Source organism: Alligator sinensis, unplaced genomic scaffold, assembly GCF_000455745.1.
Source record: "Alligator sinensis unplaced genomic scaffold, ASM45574v1 scaffold31_1, whole genome shotgun sequence".
Lineage (NCBI taxonomy): Eukaryota > Metazoa > Chordata > Crocodylia > Alligatoridae > Alligator > Alligator sinensis.
The window spans coordinates 2,040,381-2,058,608 of record NW_005841884.1 but is presented as its reverse complement, the minus strand read 5'-3'; the positions used below and the strand labels follow the sequence as shown (position 1 = coordinate 2,058,608).

General features: G+C 45.0%; 1 protein-coding gene across 1 annotated transcript in view; it reads right to left on the bottom strand.

Moving 5' to 3' along the window:
- Positions 1–18,228, bottom strand: part of NUF2 (NUF2, NDC80 kinetochore complex component) — a 41,168-nt gene that overhangs the window by 11,890 nt on the left and 11,050 nt on the right. The window contains exons 4-9 of the mRNA XM_014516916.2: positions 16,977–17,053; positions 14,633–14,694; positions 13,314–13,411; positions 9,624–9,697; positions 4,224–4,320; positions 2,402–2,464 (exon numbers count right to left, since the gene is read on the bottom strand). Of these exons, the coding sequence (XP_014372402.2) occupies positions 2,402–2,464; positions 4,224–4,320; positions 9,624–9,697; positions 13,314–13,411; positions 14,633–14,694; positions 16,977–17,053 (471 nt within the window). The remainder of the gene's footprint in view (positions 1–2,401; positions 2,465–4,223; positions 4,321–9,623; positions 9,698–13,313; positions 13,412–14,632; positions 14,695–16,976; positions 17,054–18,228) is intronic.

The window sequence follows — 18,228 nt, the reverse complement described above, 5'->3', positions numbered from 1 at the left end:
CCCCCTGGCTGCAGCCAGGCCAGGCTCCAGTAGCTGCTGCCAACCACAGAGCCCAAACTGCTTGCAGCAGGGCTTACAGCTGAGCCTACCTGACTCCCACCCATTCCAAGCCCAGCCCAGCTGTGCAAAGGATGAGGCTGGTGCTGCCCCTTGCCAGGAGCACTTAGCCTTTTGCGAGCTTACCTGTGGGGGGTGGGTGGTTGGGCTGATGGGCAGGCTCCAGGCCGGGTCCTCGGCCAGTTGCACTGCAGCCCAGGGGCTCTGCCGGGACCAGGGCATTGTTGGGTCAGACTTTGTCGTGGCCCAGGAGCCTGGCTCCATGCGCCTGCGCATCTAGTTCTGTGCGTTTGTCTGCCTCTGTGTGAGCACACGTGTCTGGTTCTGGATGTTTGTGTGTATTTGTCTGTTCTGGGTGTGTTTTGGTTCTCTGCGTTTGCGCATGTGGTTCTCTATGTGCGTGTGTGTGCCTGGTTCTCTCTCTGCTCTCCTTTTTCTCTCTCTTATTTGTCTCTTTTTTCTCTCTTTGTCATTGCAACATGCTCAACAAAAAAGGAATACACAACAAAAAAGGGAACATTTATGATTATTAAATATACTAATATGCAGTGTCCTGCCATGTACTCCCCCCCCCTTGTTTTTCTGGCATGCCGGCACTCTGGCACCTTCCGAAGTAGACATTGTGGTTTTTTCGGCACTCCAGCCAAAAAACATTGCCTACCCCTGCACTATACTCTTGTTTTCATGGAATGCAACAATCTTGCATTACATAATTATATACTTTCTAATATAATGCAGTATGAAGTTTTTCTTCAATCCCCGATTACAACAACATTCTGTCCCTTGCATACTATACTATCTCAAATTGTGAGTATGGACATATGGGTAATGTACCAAGTGTCAAGGAGGCAGAGCTTTATTGCATACCAGTTACTTGTGGTAACTGCTTGTACATAAGCTCTTTAGCTTCTACTCACTGCAGAGTAAGAGCATGCACATGTGCAATTGCAACAAAGCAGCTGATGCACAATAAAATTCCGTCCCCTTTTAACCTACTTAATTCATTTGGGTACTTGTATGTTATCATAATGATCTAGGTCCAGCAGTATCTAACATATCAGGCCCCATGAGCCTAATGACAGGCATGAAGCCAGCCTGCAGGCCAAATCAGACCCACAAACCAGACAAGCACAGCAGAGCCAGCATGCAGAGCCAGTCTGGTATGGTCACTGTATGCAGCATGCACTGATCCCAGAACTACACGCTGTATGTGGTGTGAAGAGTCCATACAGGGTGTGCACTGCATGTGGCACCTGCACTGGACCAGCTGTGCATGCCAACTGCAGCATAAGCCAGTCTGTGGACCCAAAATAGACCAGCTCTGGATGCAGAATTCAGGGCCAGTCCAGTATAAATGCCATATTCATTGTGTACCTTGGATCAGCCCCACACCTGTGTGCTACACACACCAGGTTCAGCCACAGCCCCATGTGCAGTGCACACCAGATGAGTTCTACTCACTGCTGCATGCAGCACATGGGGCCAATCCAAGACCTACAAGGCAGCACTGCAGGTCAATGATAAGGCTGTATCTTGAGCAACACCGCTGATCCAATCACTTTTTCTGATTTAAGGACAAAAAGAAAGAAATTTACCACCTCCACAAAGGATTTTCATTTCAAACTGAAATGGAAGGTAGGTATCATTAGAATTATCAAGGGGTGCACTGATAGAGATTTTTGGGGCCAATACCGATAGCCAATTTTTAAGGAGACATATTGGCTGATACCGATCTGATTTCTGATATGCAGCCCTGTGGCTTGAAGAGGCGTCCAGCTGGTAAATCTGTTGTGGTGGAAGGGGAGCAGGGAGGGAAGGCGTGTGGCAGATCAAGGCCCCTGCAGTGAGGGAGAAGTGGGGCCAGGGCTGCCCAGCCCGGGTGGGACAGGCACAGGAGGGATCTGCAGCTCGTCCAGGGGGCTCAGCTCCCGCTGCAGTACACACCCCAGGAGGGTATGGGGGGTGCCTGCCCCCAGATCTGCGAGCGGAGCAGGGTGGGGTGGCTGCCACTGCAGGCTGGGGCTGCACTGGGGTCTTTACACAAAGTACAGAGTAAGACACGCCTGTACTTACTCTAGCCTTAGAGAAGGCCTAAAGGAACTTCTGTTCCAGAAAATGGCATTTCAAACGTGACAAGAAAAAACAGACTTAATTCTTCATGTGCAGATTAATCATTGCACAGACAAAGTGGCTTCTATAATGTAATCCTAAATCTCATCTTCTAAACTGCTCATATTGTGCTTCTCTATAAAAACTCAAACTAAATATGAAACTCTCAAAAGACAAGGTCCATCACTTACTGCAGGCTACCATTCATACACCAGTTAAATTGTATTATACTTACGAGACTTCGGGTTCTCTCTGAAACTTCTGATTTTTTTTGTGAGGTTACTTCTTGCAAAGCTGTCTAATGAAGAAAACAGTTCAACAATTAAGAAAGGAGCCAATTACATGTGTGACCTGAGCATTTACTATATAGCTTCTACACTTCTGACACCAAGTACCCTTCCACAGGTGTCAAGGCCCTTACCTCTCACCTGAGATGCAACATCAGTTTGGATTACAACCCCCTTACCATCAACCATGAATACTTTAGAAGGTCTCACTGTGGTCAGGGACCCTGTTATAGACTTCTCTCCAGAAGCTGTGGTTACATATAGGGACAATTATCTCAATGGGTGCATCTACGTGTGAAATTAAGGTGATGCAATAAACTCTGGTGCAGTCCATGCCAGAGTCAACTGTTCTTGGGTGCAGCATCTACACGTGTGCCCAGGATAGCAGCAATTTGAGTCAAGACCCTAGCTGGCTAGGTTGACCAGGCACAATTTATGCCCCCAGTCGCCATCTACATGTGCATTTCAGCACAGTAAAGTATTCCACCATAGTGCTATCCTCGACAGCACTATCCTATGGTGGAGTTAATTAGTTTACTGCACCTTAATACCAGTACACGTGTAGACTGTGATGCTTTACTGCGGAGCTAATTAGTCTGCAGTAAAGCACACATGTAGATGCACCAAGAGAGTTACTTTTCAATTTTAAAAACAGTAGGAATACAGAAGGTACATAAGGTAAAAACCACAGAAAGTAGTCTAACCACATGGCCTTCACATAGTTTGTTAGCTGCCCCTGCTCCAGCCAGTTGGCCTGCAACTCCTGCCTATTTCCCCATCAGTTTGTCAGCCTCATGGCATGCTGACCACCTCCTCCCCTTCCTTTCTACCAGGGTCACCTTTAAAGTGGTCAGGGTCTTTTGATCTTTTAAGAGCAAGCCTTTCAAATTTCACCATCACCCAATGATAGCCACAGTATTCTCTTAGCTGCTTAGAACAGTATTTCTCAACCTGCGAGTCATGACCCAAAAGTGGATCACAAGAATATTTCAAAGGGTTGCGGGCTGTGGCAGGGCAGAGGGGTGGCAGGAAGGCACCTGCCCCTTCTAGTGTGAGGGGTAAGGAGGCAAGGGAGAGCTGTGTGGCCAGGCTGACAGCACCGGGGCTGGTGCCCATGCTTGCAGAGACAGGGCAGCTGGGAGATGCTGCTTGGGGGGCAGGAGGGGCAGCCCAGCAGCACAGCAGCCCAGGCCCAGGGGAGGGGACATGTCACAGGCCTCTCCTCCTGCTCCCTCCAGCCCATGCTGGGGCCGGACTCGCTCCGCTGCTACCCATGTGAGCCAGAGCCACCGCAGCCACCACACTCCAGGCCAAGCGGGATGGGGGGCAGCTGGGGGCCCACTGCAGCTGGGCCCAGGGAGGCAAGGGGGTAGGCATGTGCCCCCGGATCTGTGCATGGGCAAGGACAGGCTACTGCTACAAGCTGGGGCCGAGGCTGCACCAGGCTCTTCCCAGTGGGACTAGGCCAAACTATGCTCGGGGTGGGCAGCGACAAATTTTGGGGTGGCTGCAGCACCCCCCCCAGCGCCACAGCATTTATAGGCCATATCAGTCAAAAAAGCCCAATTACTGATACTCTCAATTTTCCTCATATCAGTGCCGATCCAATATAGGACCAACGTATCGGTGCACCTTTAATAAATACCTTCATATTTTGATTTTGTATCTTTTGTTTTAATCAGAAGTAACACTCTAATGTTTTCTGACAAACCAAAAGAAATAATATCCACATCAAAAACACTAAGCACTAGAGAGAAATAAATGTCATACCGTTTTTCGACAATACTCTGTATTTAGCAGTTGCCGCAGTTCCTGAATGTCATCAGACAGTTGCTTGAACTCTGCCTGCTGCTCTGCAGGAATGGTACTAAATGCAAAAAAAATGGAGTTGGACATTTTTAGTGCATGCTAAGTGTCACTACAGCCCTGGACTCAAGAGCACAGAAAAGAAAACACTTTTCCCCACCTTAAAAGAACTTACAATCAGAAAGACACCCTTGTAACCAGATAGAGACTCAAACTCAAGATAGTAATTCAAATTCTGCTTTGGCAGGATGTTGTTGAAAGATTCCAGGGTTGACTGTATGATCCAAACGATTACTTAAGTAAAGAGGGAGAAGGTTGGGAGCATTAAGGAAAGGGAATTGTATGTTTCAGATGTAACATGAAAAAGTACAAAGACAGGAGTAAAACTGATACTGTGGCAAATCAGTCTAGATATTTAATGTATAAAATGTGTGCAACATTATTGAAGACTTAAGACCTAAGACTTACACTTGGCAGATAAGAGGCTCTGCACGTCTGTATTGAACATAACTGCTAAAAGGTTTTGTTTGTTTGTTAAAAAAAACAAAAAACAAAAAAACAAAAGCCCTTGCTTTTAGAAAGCCCTTGGAAAATAGCCAATAAGAATGAAAGATGGCTACAGATTTAAAAAGGACAATAGCAGAGAGGTGGGGAATATGCCTGAAAGAATTCTAGCTGCAAGTGAGAAGGGGACTGACAACCTGAATAGTAATAGAGGGAGGTGGCTTTGTCCATCCAGGGTATCTTATACCACTCATGCTGGAAGTACCACGTATTACAGGAATTAGACTGTAAAGGAATTAATAGAAATATTTGTCTGAGACATGTTTAAAATAAGAGTTTTCCCTTCTCTAATTTGGGGACACTGTTTTCACACTATTACCTATAAATAGTCAAAGTAAGTGCAGGGGAATGTCTTTAGTGTTCATACCATTACATACCCAGTTCATTTCTGTCACTGTGGTCAAGATAGCAAAACACAGTATATACTAATAGATTCCATATCAGTTCTGACTGACACTGATTTTTTGAAGTCCTCAGATCCAGACTCACATGCCTTGCAAAGGTTTTCATAGATTTCATAGACATTAGGGCTGGAAGGGACCTTGGAAGATCATCAAGTCCAGCTCCCCGCCTGAAGGCAGAAAGTCAGCTGGGGTCATAGGAACCCAGCAAGATAAGCATCCAGTTTGCTCTTGAAGGTGTTCAATGTAGGTGCTTGAACCACCTCCGGTGGCAGGCTGTTCCAGACCTTGGGGGCTCGGACAGTAAAGAAATTCTTCCTCGTGTCCAGCCTGAATCAGTCTTGCGGTAGTTTGTAACCGTTTGACTTCATCATCCCTTGGGGCGCTCTGGTGAACAAATGTTCCCCCAGATCCTGGTGGTCACCCCTGATAAACTTATAGGTGGCCATCAGATCACCCCTGAGCCTGCGCTTTTCCAGGCTAAAGAGCCCCAGGGCTCTCAGCCTGTCGTTGTAAGGTCTGTTTTCCTGACCTCTAATCATATGCGCGTCTCTTCTCTGGACTCTCTCAAGCTTCTCCACATCCTTTTTGAATTGGGGGGCCCAAAACTGGACGCAGTACTCTAGCTGCAGCCTCACCAAGGCCGAGTACAAGGGGAGAATGACATCCCAGGATTTCCTTGAGAAGCTTCTTGGGATGCCAGCCAGCGTTTTGGTCACTTTACTAGCAGCAACATCGCATTGCAGGCTCATGTTCATCCTGTGGTCAATCATGACCCCCAAGTCTCTTTCTTCCGTAGTGCTAGCCAGCATAGCACTGCCGAACCTATAAGGATGCTGCAGGTTTTTCCTCCCAAGGTGGAGGACCTTGCATTTTTCAGTGTTAAGCAGGTGCTGCCCAGGCAAGGCGGGGGGAGGCTGGAGCTGCGGCTCATGTGGAGGGTGGCTCCCACTGCTACTTGCACCCCAAGAGGGCACAGGGGAGGCATGTGCTCCCCAGATCTGTGCAGGGCAGGGCAAGGCGGGGCAGGCTACAGCCAGGGCTCTTCTCAGCAGGGGCTGAGCTCAGAGCAGGCACCAGCGGCACTGGAAGGATGCTGCATCCACCCCAAATTTTGCCGCCACTTCGATCCCAGCACTGCCGCCACCAGCTGCCCAGCACAGCCCCAGCTCTTCCCAGAGCATGGGTGGAGGTGGGGCGTTGAGCCAGGACTGTGCTGGATGGCTGGCAGTGGTGGCACTGAGAGCGGAAAGGTGGTGAAATCTGGGGTGGATGCAACATCCTCCCAGTGCTGCCAGCACCCGCTCTGAGCCCAGCCCCCACCAAGAAGAGCCCCGCACAGCACTAGCTGCAGCCTGCCCCACCCTATGCAGATCTGGGAGGCATATGCCCCCACCACCCTCCTGGGGCACAAGCAGTGGCAGGGGGCACCCCCCCCCTTCCACTGAGCTGTCCCTCCCCCCCCCCCCCCCCCCACCACAGCCGGCCTGGGCAGCACCTGCTCCTGCCCCCTCCCTCACCTGGGGAGGGGGGCGGCATTGATTTGCCCCCACCCCCTTCCAATTTCCAATACAGCTGCCTCCAGCTGGTAAGTCCAGTGTGGTGGAAGGGGCGGAGGGAGAGATCGGTATCAGCCGATATGCCTCCTTAAGTATCAGCTATTGGTATTGGCCCCAAAAATCTCTATTGGTACACCCCAATATCCAGATAATAAAATACATGCCACCATATACAAGAAACCCACAGACCAACATACATATCTACACAGAACCAGCAATCGCCCTAAATACACCAAACAAGCTGTAATATACAGCCAAGCCCTCCAATACCACCAAATTTACACTGAACAGAACACCCATGATCGTCACCTCACAAATCTCAAAAGGGCTTTCACCCAACAAGGACACTCCTCCAGAGATATAGATCATAGTTTTGAAAGAGCCACCCAGATACCATATGAAGAACTGCTGAAGAATCTTTCCAGGACCACCCATCCTAGTCTTTAAACAAGCACCAAACCTCACCAACCTCATCACCAGAAGCAAACTTCCTATGGCCCAAAGCAAAAACAAATGGATCCAAACCATGCTGGGGAAAGAAACGTAAAGCCTGTCAACACATTTCCACCACCCCCACAATAACTACACCTCACAACAGAACCAATCACCATTCCTGGCTCTTACATCTGCACCTCCAGAAATGCAATACATCTCATGCAGTGCACTAAGTGCCTGGATCAAAAACTTGTGGGAGAAACCAAACAACAACCGTGCACCAGAATGAATGCACACTGAAAATCTAGCAAAGACAAAAATACCCAATTAACTGTAGGTGCACACTTCTCACAAGATAACCACCTTCCCTCCATTTTTCAGTTCTACTCCTCAAAGGGAATTTACAAAACACTGTTCGTAAAAAAGCCTACGAACTTCACTTCATGATTTTTTGTATCTAGTAGGTTTATGGACTAAATATAGACACTGGATTTATGGCACATTATAACCTGCCCGCCATTTGATAACCCCAGGGAACTTGTCTGCATTTTACCAGCTACATTCTTCTATTGCTAGTTCAACATTGCCCCTTCCCCCTCCCTTTTCTTGTCTCACACCTATTGTCTTCCACCCCTCTGATCCTCACTGTCACGCATTTGTATTTTCAGACATGCATTTTGACTTCTACACTACTCAGGAGAGCACATAATTCACCTACAGACTGTCTATATGCCTGAAGAAGGGCATTTGTGCCCAAAAGCTTGCAAAGAACAATTTTTCCAATTATTTAGTTGGTCTAATCAAATATATCACATTTACCCAAAGAACACTGACTGCAAAAAATAATTTTCCTACACCGTGGCTTTAATTATAATAACCTTCCTTATATATCCTTCCAGTGTATCCCCTGCTCTATCAGTGTTAGATGCTTGCCTTCATTTTCAAAGCCCTTTAAAGCCTGTACCCAACTCTACCAACATCTTTCATTCATGTCAGGAAGCCAAGTCCTCCCCTCAAATCACCCCATAATATCAAACTCCAGCAGACACTTGCTGGATTTTCAAATAAGCACCTGCAGTTTGCCCCCATGGTACCACTCATGCTTAGGAGATATCTATAAACATCAATAAATTATCTCATTTTCTCTTTCAAGTTCCTCCTTAAAAAAACCCTCTCCTTTGACATGATGCCTCCACAGCATATCACTCTCATTAGTAAAGTTGTACACCTTGTTTCTAGTTTAAATGTGTTCAGCTTCACTTTCCAGCTATTGATCTCTTTTTGCCTTTTCCTGACAGGCTAGAGTTTTTTTACTTTCAAATCTTCTCTCCATCTAAATATCTTTAGCCCATGACTAACTCACCTATTAGATAAACAGATTGAGCTGAAGTTAGCCACTAATAAGGTGGGCTTTGCAGATTGTGAAACATTCTTGCAGCACTTTGCTGAACTCTGCAACATTTCTTTGGAAGTGTAGGCACCAGATGGACATACTATTGAAAACATTATTGCAATCCAAATATCAGAGAGGTAATGCCACTCCTACTCAGTATTCTTGCACTTATATACATGGATAACAGTAGCTATCACAGAATCAGATGGGATATCATAGTCAATGAGTTATCTATTATGAATCTCAAGTCCCAAAGCAGCCAAGTGTTCTCAGATTAGACCTTAAATTATATGCTCCAGAAGTGGTGCTCAGCCTCCAGTCCATGGGTCAGATCTGGCCTGCACAGCTCCCCAAAGGTCTGAATATTTGGTAGCAGGGGAGTGGTGGCAGCATCGATACTTCCCTGCTGCCAAAATTTCAACACCACAGGCCAGTGTGCAGCCGGATCCAGGCAAGCAGCGTTGAGCCAACGTACAGCCAGACCCAGGTACACAGGATTGCCCCTGTGAACTGACCCATGCAGGATCTGGCCAACAGATCAACCCTGCCCACTCATTTGGTCCATGGAGCCAGAAGGTTGGGCACCACTGCCCTAGAACATAGACTTCATTCATTCAAAGTGGTAACATGTCCTTGAAGTCCTGCTTCATCTCTTACCGTGCCAAATTTCAGGATTAACTGCAAACTCACTTTTGATTCCCTACTCATTTCTTTAAAGAAAAAGCAAGCTTTCACTCCTACAACCTGGAAAGAAGATAATATTAACTTTTTGATTTTAGCAGATGGAATATTCTCAAACTGTTTGTTAAAGATGCCATACAGTTCCCAGATTGATTTAAGGAAATCAGTAACCAGCCACATTTTGGTGTTGGTTTTTTGTTGTATATCTCTTAAAAAAAAAACAACCAAACAAACCATCTCAACAACTATTATATTCCCAGTTAAATGTCACACATTTGTTATAACTAGAAAAGACCACTTAAGTCAATTAATTATTAGATCTTGTACTCACTCAAGTTTCTCCAGCTTCATTGCTGCCTGTTGATTTGCTGTTTGCAACTGCTGTATTTTTTCCATAGCCGATTTCTGTAAAGTAAAATTTAAGACTTTCAGCGATACAGTTTACAGCAGATGTCAGAAGTAGATTTTAATTAGCTTATGGTATGTTGACTCAGAGCCAGGTTGGTCCCACAATCCACGTGCATGTCAATTTGCCTGTGCTGTTAATACAGCTGAGATAATTAGTGAAAGAATTAGACTAGTCTACAGTATTAGCTTCACTTTTCTGACAGATGATTGATACCTCTGACATCCCCTCAAAGCAGAAGTTTTTCAAATATCCAAGTCTTCACACCCAAAGCTTGAATATTTCTGAAGGTATTAAAGTCTGTACTAAAGCTTTACCTTAAAAATTTCAGTACATATTTTTTTCCAAATATATCCAAAACACAAAACATGTAGCAGAAAAAGTATGACATATATTGATAGCCAATCTGATTCGCACTGAGCTTAAGTTAAGTATAGATATATTCAAATGCATATTTTTAAAAACTGCAGTTTGTGGCAAATTGTGTTCTTTAGGATGCTATCAACTCCATACAGGCTCAAGCTCCTTCAGAAACCCACATCCTGCATTATAAAAAGAAAAAAAAAAAAGACTGATCAAGTTAATGCTTCACTTATTTACATACTGTTCATTACAAAGAGCTTTTGTGCCAAGCCTTTCAAATCAAAAGACTCTGTATACAAGATACAGAACCAATATGTACCCAAGAATCAGAAGCAGCCATACCCAGTTTATGTTCTTCAACTTAAACAAAAGGAACCTTAGAAACAGCCAAGCCTTGAATAGAGGATAAGCAAAAAGTCCTCTCCTCCTGTTGCCATAGGTTCAGCCTCATTCTCATTCTCTGGCACAAGCAGCCATACACAAGTTCCTGGAGCTAAGTGTCTTGCCCCAAAGTCTTAGCCTAGGTCTCAATAGTTATAGCATCTCTGTAGATTGAATCTACCTCAAAATGTAGAAAGTGTTGAAACAGTTTCCACTGCAGCCAACCTTCTCTAGCCGTAGCCTTATATATTAGTATTAGGGCTTTGAATTCAGATTGGAAGTGAAAAATAAAAGAGTTAATGGAGCACCAGTGTGATACAACTACATCAGCTTTGGCTGTTGGATGTATATTTATTTATGTGCATCAACAATCTATTTTCTAGGTACTGGATATGTTCAGCAAAACTAGAGTATTCTAATTGGAAAGTAACCAAATGCATCACAACAACTAGGACCTCAATTAAGAGGGAAGGATATAATAGCTCAGGGCTGTTTAATTAGTAGCCCACAGACCAAATGAGGCCCATGTGGTTAAGTTGCTGCTCCCAGGTTCCTGCCTGGCAAATGCTCCCACCCCACCCCCATGCCAGAGTTGGTGGGATACCCCTGGGATCTCCACTCTCTCCTTTGATATCCACATCCTACCCTACAGAGGGCAGGGCAACAAGGGGTAGTTGAGGGGGTGCCCGTGTGGGTGTGAAGTGGTGGAGAGTGGGGCATGGTTTGCAGCCTGGGAGACCTATAGCTTGCCTTGCTGTTTCCAAGGGTTGCTTGGCCCCCACCTAGTTATAAGCTGGATAGTTCTGCAATAGCTTTTCAACTTCTACAGGTCAAAAGCATACCTTGCTACTTTAAGCAGTCTGCATCTGCACGTAGAAAAGAGTGCACCGTAGTGACAAGACCTCAAAAGCCATGATCAAACTGTTCTTTATACAACCACTTATTCCAGACACTATGACATGCTTAACTGGGCTGAAAATGGATAAAAAAATCTAATGGACAAGGTTCCTCAAGAGAATTCCAGCAATGTCTTTGATGCCACTTACTCATATACTTGCTTGATACCTACAGCTCATTGACACAATAGAACTTACCATTATTCAATTAACTCCTTATACACTGCCTTATACTTTTGTCTACGCTCTTAATGTAGGTAAGAGTCACCTGGAATTTATTCCAAAAACTATTATACAGAAGCACAAAATGCTGTAATATACATAGATGAGACCAGTACACTTCAACAACAGAATGTCTCATCCTTCCTACTTCTAGGCATAAATCAATATATTTTTGAAGGACATATCCGAGCTGTACCATAAACCAGCATTTCTCAACCTGTGGGTCCTGACCCAAAAGTGGGTCGCAAGATTTCAGAGGGTTACAAGCCACGGGTTGAGAAACGCTGATCCCAGGAAAGCACCAAGACTGCAGAAAGGCAGAGGGGCAATGGGAAGGCACCTGCCCCTCTAGCGGGGGTAGGGAGCAGGGGAGAGCTGCAAGGTCGGGCTGGTTGCTTGCAGGGGCAGGACAGCCAAGAGATGGTGCTCTGGGGGTGGGAGGGGCTGTGATCAGGCTGCCTGGTGCAGCGTCAGCCCCGGCCCGGGGGAGGGCCTGCCACAGGCCTCCCCTCCTTCCTACTGGCCCATGCTGGGGCTGGACTCACTCTACTGCCACCTGTACAAACTGGAGCCACCACAGCCACCGCGCTTTGGCCCGAGCAGGAAGGGGGCAGCTGGCTGCAGGTTGGGAATGAGGGACACCAGCATGGCTGGGAGGGGAGAGAGGGGGCCTGGGAAATGTGGGTCATGCACCAGCCTGGCTGGGGGGCGCGGATTGGGACAGGCCATGAACCTTTGCAAATGGGTCCTGGTAGGAAAAAAGGATGAGAACTGTCATATTGAATGAAATAGTTTAAATGTTTGTAATAGTTGCCCATTAGCCAGTTTAGGAAGAAGACAAGATTCATCTTCTTATCTAGGCCATTGTTTTGGTCTACGTGGGGAAGGTCCTGACTTTGCTCAAAGACTTAACTCTTGAATTTTATCTTTAGAGGCCTTTAACAAAGTTAACCTAAAAATGACCCTTAAGCAAACATCCCACATTCCAAGAAATCAAACCCTAGGAGCCTTTTAAAAGATTGGAAATAAAAGTCAATTCAGTGATATGGAAATTCCCCAAAGTAATTAAAATGATCAACAAAAGAAACTGATTACCAAGCAAAAGAATCTGTTAAGTAAGAGTAGGCCGGATCAGATTGATCACCTGAACCACCCTCTCCGTGAACACAAATCTCTTAGTTCACGCTGAAGCCGCAGAGCACCCAAAAGGAACTGAAGGAAGGGGACTTAGTCCTATCAGTATTGGGGCCAGCCCATTGAATCGTATTGCTGAGGCGAGCCCATTGAATCGTACTACTGAGGCCAACCCATTAAATTGTACTACTGAGGAATGAAACCATATCTAGGTGTTTGGCTTCTCGGAATTCTAGGATTGTAAGTGTATTATGAAAAATAATAGTATTGATTCAAATTTAACTTTTAGTTGTAATTGTAGTTGTTTTTGTAATACTAATTCTTATAGCATTGTTTGGGAAGGAAGTGCATTCGGAGCATTGTTTCTGATATATGTAATTATTGTGTTCTTAATGTTTGTGGTATTTCTTAAAGCTAAGCAGTGTAATATGCGTAGCAAAGAATTTTAAAATAAAATTGTGCTGTATGAATTAAGCGTGCAATCATTGTGAAATCGTGCAAGTAGCTAAAAATTTCCCCAGCCAGTGCATCAAACGAATCAGTAAGTTGTGTGGGATCTTCTCTATTCCATAACCCACTAGAGACAAGAACCACTGCCATAAACCATACTAAATCTTACGTATGTCCATTGTAATTCCAGGTAGGCATTACGACATGATCCTTGGAAGTGAATGAAGTTGAGAATAGCACTGAGGAAGCGAGCTGTCCGCTTTGCTTCTAAAAAGAAACAGCAAAGAATAGCAAGTGTTTTAATTTCCATTTGCACTATGATTAATTGGGAAAAAAAACTGAACATGGCATAATTCAGACAGCAAAACAGGAGCAAAGATGGAAGATAAAAAAGTACCAAGTTAAAGATACCACTGGGTTTTTGTTAAAAATGTACTATTACTTCAAAGGAAGTTCTGAGACTGACTATCCACATTGTCCAAGAGGAGAATGTCTTGTATAACTCTAATTACATTTTTCTGTTATTTTAAAGATATGCATCACTGAAATGCATTTATAAAAAATAAATTTCTACAGGTGAAATGGCATTAAAAGTGATGTGATTAAGCCACGTTTCTCAAAAAATTAAACAAACCTATGTCAAACCTTGTAGCTGTTACCTTATCAGTAACTAGAGGGGGAAAAAAAACAAACATCCCCGCAACCTACACTTGATCTTAGCAGAAACCACATAAAGCTTTGAGTTTGATGTGACTACATGAAGTCTCAAGGACCCCATACAGTTTAACAAAAAGTATAAACTGGATATAATAACTAGAAAACAGCCATTTGCTTAAAAAGTTATGTACAAGTTGGTACAGAAGAACTGGTAAAGAGGTAGAATGGAGGCAAAAAGGGTCTCTTAACCACACAAATATCTTGTACTAAACCCTGGGGACAGCCATAAAGGGGATTCCAGCAGACTATTCAAGAACATCCGAAGATCAGTCCATGAAATGCATGGACCTTTCTGAAGTTCCATTTGAACTGAGTAAAGAGAATAAAGGGCAAGACACTCCTCAATGTCTGGCAGAAAATAGAAACATTAAGAAATTATCTAAAAACACAGTCACCTACTAATCATTATTATTTTTGTAATTTCTTTTCATTTTAGGGTAATAATAAACATTAAAAAACAACTGCAAAAATTATCACAGTTTATCATCAGGTCAGTAGCAGGCCAGTTTCAGAAAGCATCCAAGATAAATGAATATTAACTGGACTGGCTGAGGTATCCCAAGGATAGATAACTGCTCACTGGAGCTGGCCTTGTCACCAGGGTTTGCAAGAGAGGGCATTTGATGGCTTCACCACAAAACTTCACAAACACAATTTGACATTTCCTAACAGAAGGAAAATCCCAAGAGTCTTTGAAGGTATTTTACAAAATTGGTTTAGACATCACATGAGTATGTAAAGCCATGGGTGGGTTAAGAGATGCTTGCTTACTTGGATTTATGATATCAGCAATCTGAAAGTCATTAACACGACAGATGGGAAGAAAACGCCCCCTGTGGAGAAAAAAAAAAATGGTTCTGTGAACAAGCTTAATTCAAAAGACCATTACAGTATCTTTTCCCTATATATATATCCAGAGGTATTCGACTTCAGTTTTGTGCCACAGTGCCAGAACCAGAACATATAGGCACTGGCACCTCTTGCAGCAACTACAATATTGACAAAATAAGCTGATGTTTAAACTGTATAGCAAAGACAAACTAATATTATGGATCTTGAACTGTTACAATATCCTGCTTATGGATTTTTTTTAATTAAGTTGTTTTTCCCCCCCCACACACAAAACCATCCAATTACCAATACATTTTTATCAGTGCTATTAACCTCATTCCTGTAAAACATTACTTTTGGTTACGTAGATATTTGAACAAACAAACAATTATGGTACCATCCCCATTTTAATTCCAGATCAAAGAAAAATCTCATTAAAATAGTAAGTTTCAGCAATGTTAATCTAAGTGTTCTGCATTTTCTGCTGTGGGCAAGCTTTCAGTTAAGTTTGTCCTCTGGCAACATGCCGTACACACACAAAAAATGCAGTTTATGCAGCCTTTATGCCCCTGGATTTATTGCTTATTAATGAAGCAAAACATGAAAAGTGTTTTCCAGTACAAGCTCCATGAACTGATGCACAACATCAACTTCAGTAAACAACAGACCTGGAAAGCATTTTGTACTAGGTCAGTGGGGGTCAATCTTTTTGGCAGGCATGAAACAAAGTAAGCTCTGCACCCTCCTTGAGTGCCACTCCAATCCCTCTCCCCTGCCTAATCTCTTGCTCTGCTTTCTGCCCCTTCCCTGTCTGTCTTTGCATTCCCAACTCCCTCCCTGATCTGCAGGATGCCACACAGATGCTGCCTATGGCACTTGTGGCACACATGCCACGGGTTGGCCACACTTGTACTAGCCTACCAGATAGGATTAATGGACTTCACATTCCACTGAACTTCATTAATCTTTAATTTTTCTGCAATTATTTCTAAATTCTGCTTTACGCCAAAATTGCCTTCAAAGACTGGTATACAAGAGATCTCATCCACTTATTCTACCAAATGCCATATGGCAGGGATACTTAACCCCAAACCCGCAGTGCTGTACCATTTGGCTCATGGGGCTCCCCATAGATCCAGAAATTTGGCAGCAGGGGATCATCCCTCTGCTGCCAAATTTCCAGACCCGTGGGGAGTCCCAAGCCCCATGCACTGAATCAGGCAACGAATTCCAGGGCAGAGGGCCCAGAAGGGGCAGTACCAGGTCCCATTCCCAGCATGCAGGAGCAGAACTGGGCCCCAGGACCCAATCCCACTGTGGGGGCCCAAGAGAGAGGGGTGTCAGGCCCCATGGCCCAATCCTTGTGCATGGGGCTCGATCTAGGCTGCAAACTAATCCCACACATCTGGCCCATGGAGCCAAAAGCTTGAGCACCACTACCATATGGTAACGAGTACACATAAGGAAGCAGATACTATTAAGGTTGCAAAGTAAATTTCTTAACATTTTAAAAGTATCTTTTTGGATGAATAAATCTTTAGTAAATTGTAGGTTTCAACTGGTCATTTATTGCATTTCCTCTGAAACACCCCTCTCAGTAAAGAGTGCATTCATATGATCAGTTCTGTGCTGTCTTCTTGCCATTCTTTCTATTTCAACAGGGTACCCTTACATTTTTTCACCAGCAGCCTTCCAAAAGGTTTAATACTGTTCAGTGCATCAGCCCTAAGCCAATAAAACAGAGAAATTGGAATGCTTTATGTAGTCAGTTCTTCCACTACAAGTAGAACAGAGCACACCATCTGATATTGCAGTGGCTCCACCATGCATCAGGGTTGGGGCATCAGGCTTATGTGACTGGCACTCTAAAACCACCTCCATATCTAATAAGCCTCATGCAATTCTCAGTTCATTTGTATGGCACCTCAGTACAACGTTAATCCAAACCTCCTGCATCACAATTACATGCAGCTAAACCATCACAAATTACATAAATGTTATGGCTGAAGAGGTTCCTAATCTACTGAAGTGCTTACTGCATTCGACTGCCTTTGGTTCATCCACTAGGGCAAGTGGCAGTGGTCAACACAGCCATGGCTCGTCCCTTGTCATTGACACGTGCCCAATGGGGTTCTGTCCCCCAAATTTAAACAGCAGACACCAAGCCCCATCTCCACTTGCCCTGCCCCCTCTATCAGTTGCAGACACCAGAAGACATTATTTCACATGTCCTGAATTTATCACCCCTGGTATACAGCATGCAAAATCAATTTATTATACTTACATATGAATGTACAGATTACAAACAGGTAGGAAGCCTTCCAAAATCTGTGGATATATTATTTCAACGGTGACTGGCATCTAAAGAAAAAGAGGCAATAAAAAAAATAAAAAATAAAACAAGGAGTAGAACATACAGGCATTTCTTTTTCCTATGGAGATCATTCACATGTGATGGGCATATCAGTTAGCAATCTGTATCCCCAAAGAGACAAGTTTAAGAATCAATAACTGTGGTTCTCCTTCACTTGTGCCTCCTGCAGCAAAATGCTGAAAATCAAGCAGTGAGACTGGGGGGGTACAGTATCATGGGTCTGTGATACCATCTCTCTAAAGTTGCAAAATTAAAATAATGAATGAAAGCTTGCCTAGTTAATGTATTGGAAGCAAGAACTATTTACACAGACAATTTAAAATTCCACAAAAGAAAAAAAAACAACATCACCTCCTGAATGCTTTAGAACAGGGGTAGGCAATTATTTGGGCCTGAGGGCCACTTAGGGAGTTTTTGTGAGCTGTCACAGGCTAGGGCAGCACCCCCTACCCCAACAAAACTCCAGAGCTCTGCTGCATGCTCAGCAGAGTGGCCGAGATGGGGCCACAGATGAGCAAGAAGCAGCATTCGCAAGCAGGACAGGCAAGCAGGGCCGGGATTGTAGGACTGTGACAGTGCAGGGCCAAGACCCAGGGCAGAGGCACGATCCACTCCCCCCACACGCCTATGATGAGTGCCAGCTCCGCAGGCACAGGCATGCGGGGACCAGATCATGGCTCTGCCCCACGGCCGGCCCCACACTGTCACCATCCCATGATCCCGAGGCCTCCATGGTGACCGGCCAGGACCAGCATGAGAAGGGCGCACGACTGGGCGGACAGGATGGGGCTGCAGGTGGGTAGGGAGCAGTGTTTGGGAGCAAGATAGGCAAGTGGAACCAGTGCCTGGGACAGAGCCATGATCAACTCCTGGCACATACCTGCCCACAGAACTGGCTCCCGTTGCAGGGATATGCGGGCAGCAGATCATGGCTCTTCCCTGATCCTGCACTGTCACCACCCCATGATCCTGCCCTGCCTGCCCATTCCACTCCCAGACACCGCTCCACACCCACCTGCGGCCCCATCCCATCCAGCCAGCAGATCGCGCCCTACCCACACAGATCCCGCCTTCAGCAGTGGGTGTGGGGCAGATAGGAAGGGGTGACTGGGCAGCAGGAGCAGGGGTGGGGTCAGTGGCTGGGGGAGGGCGAAGAAAGCGG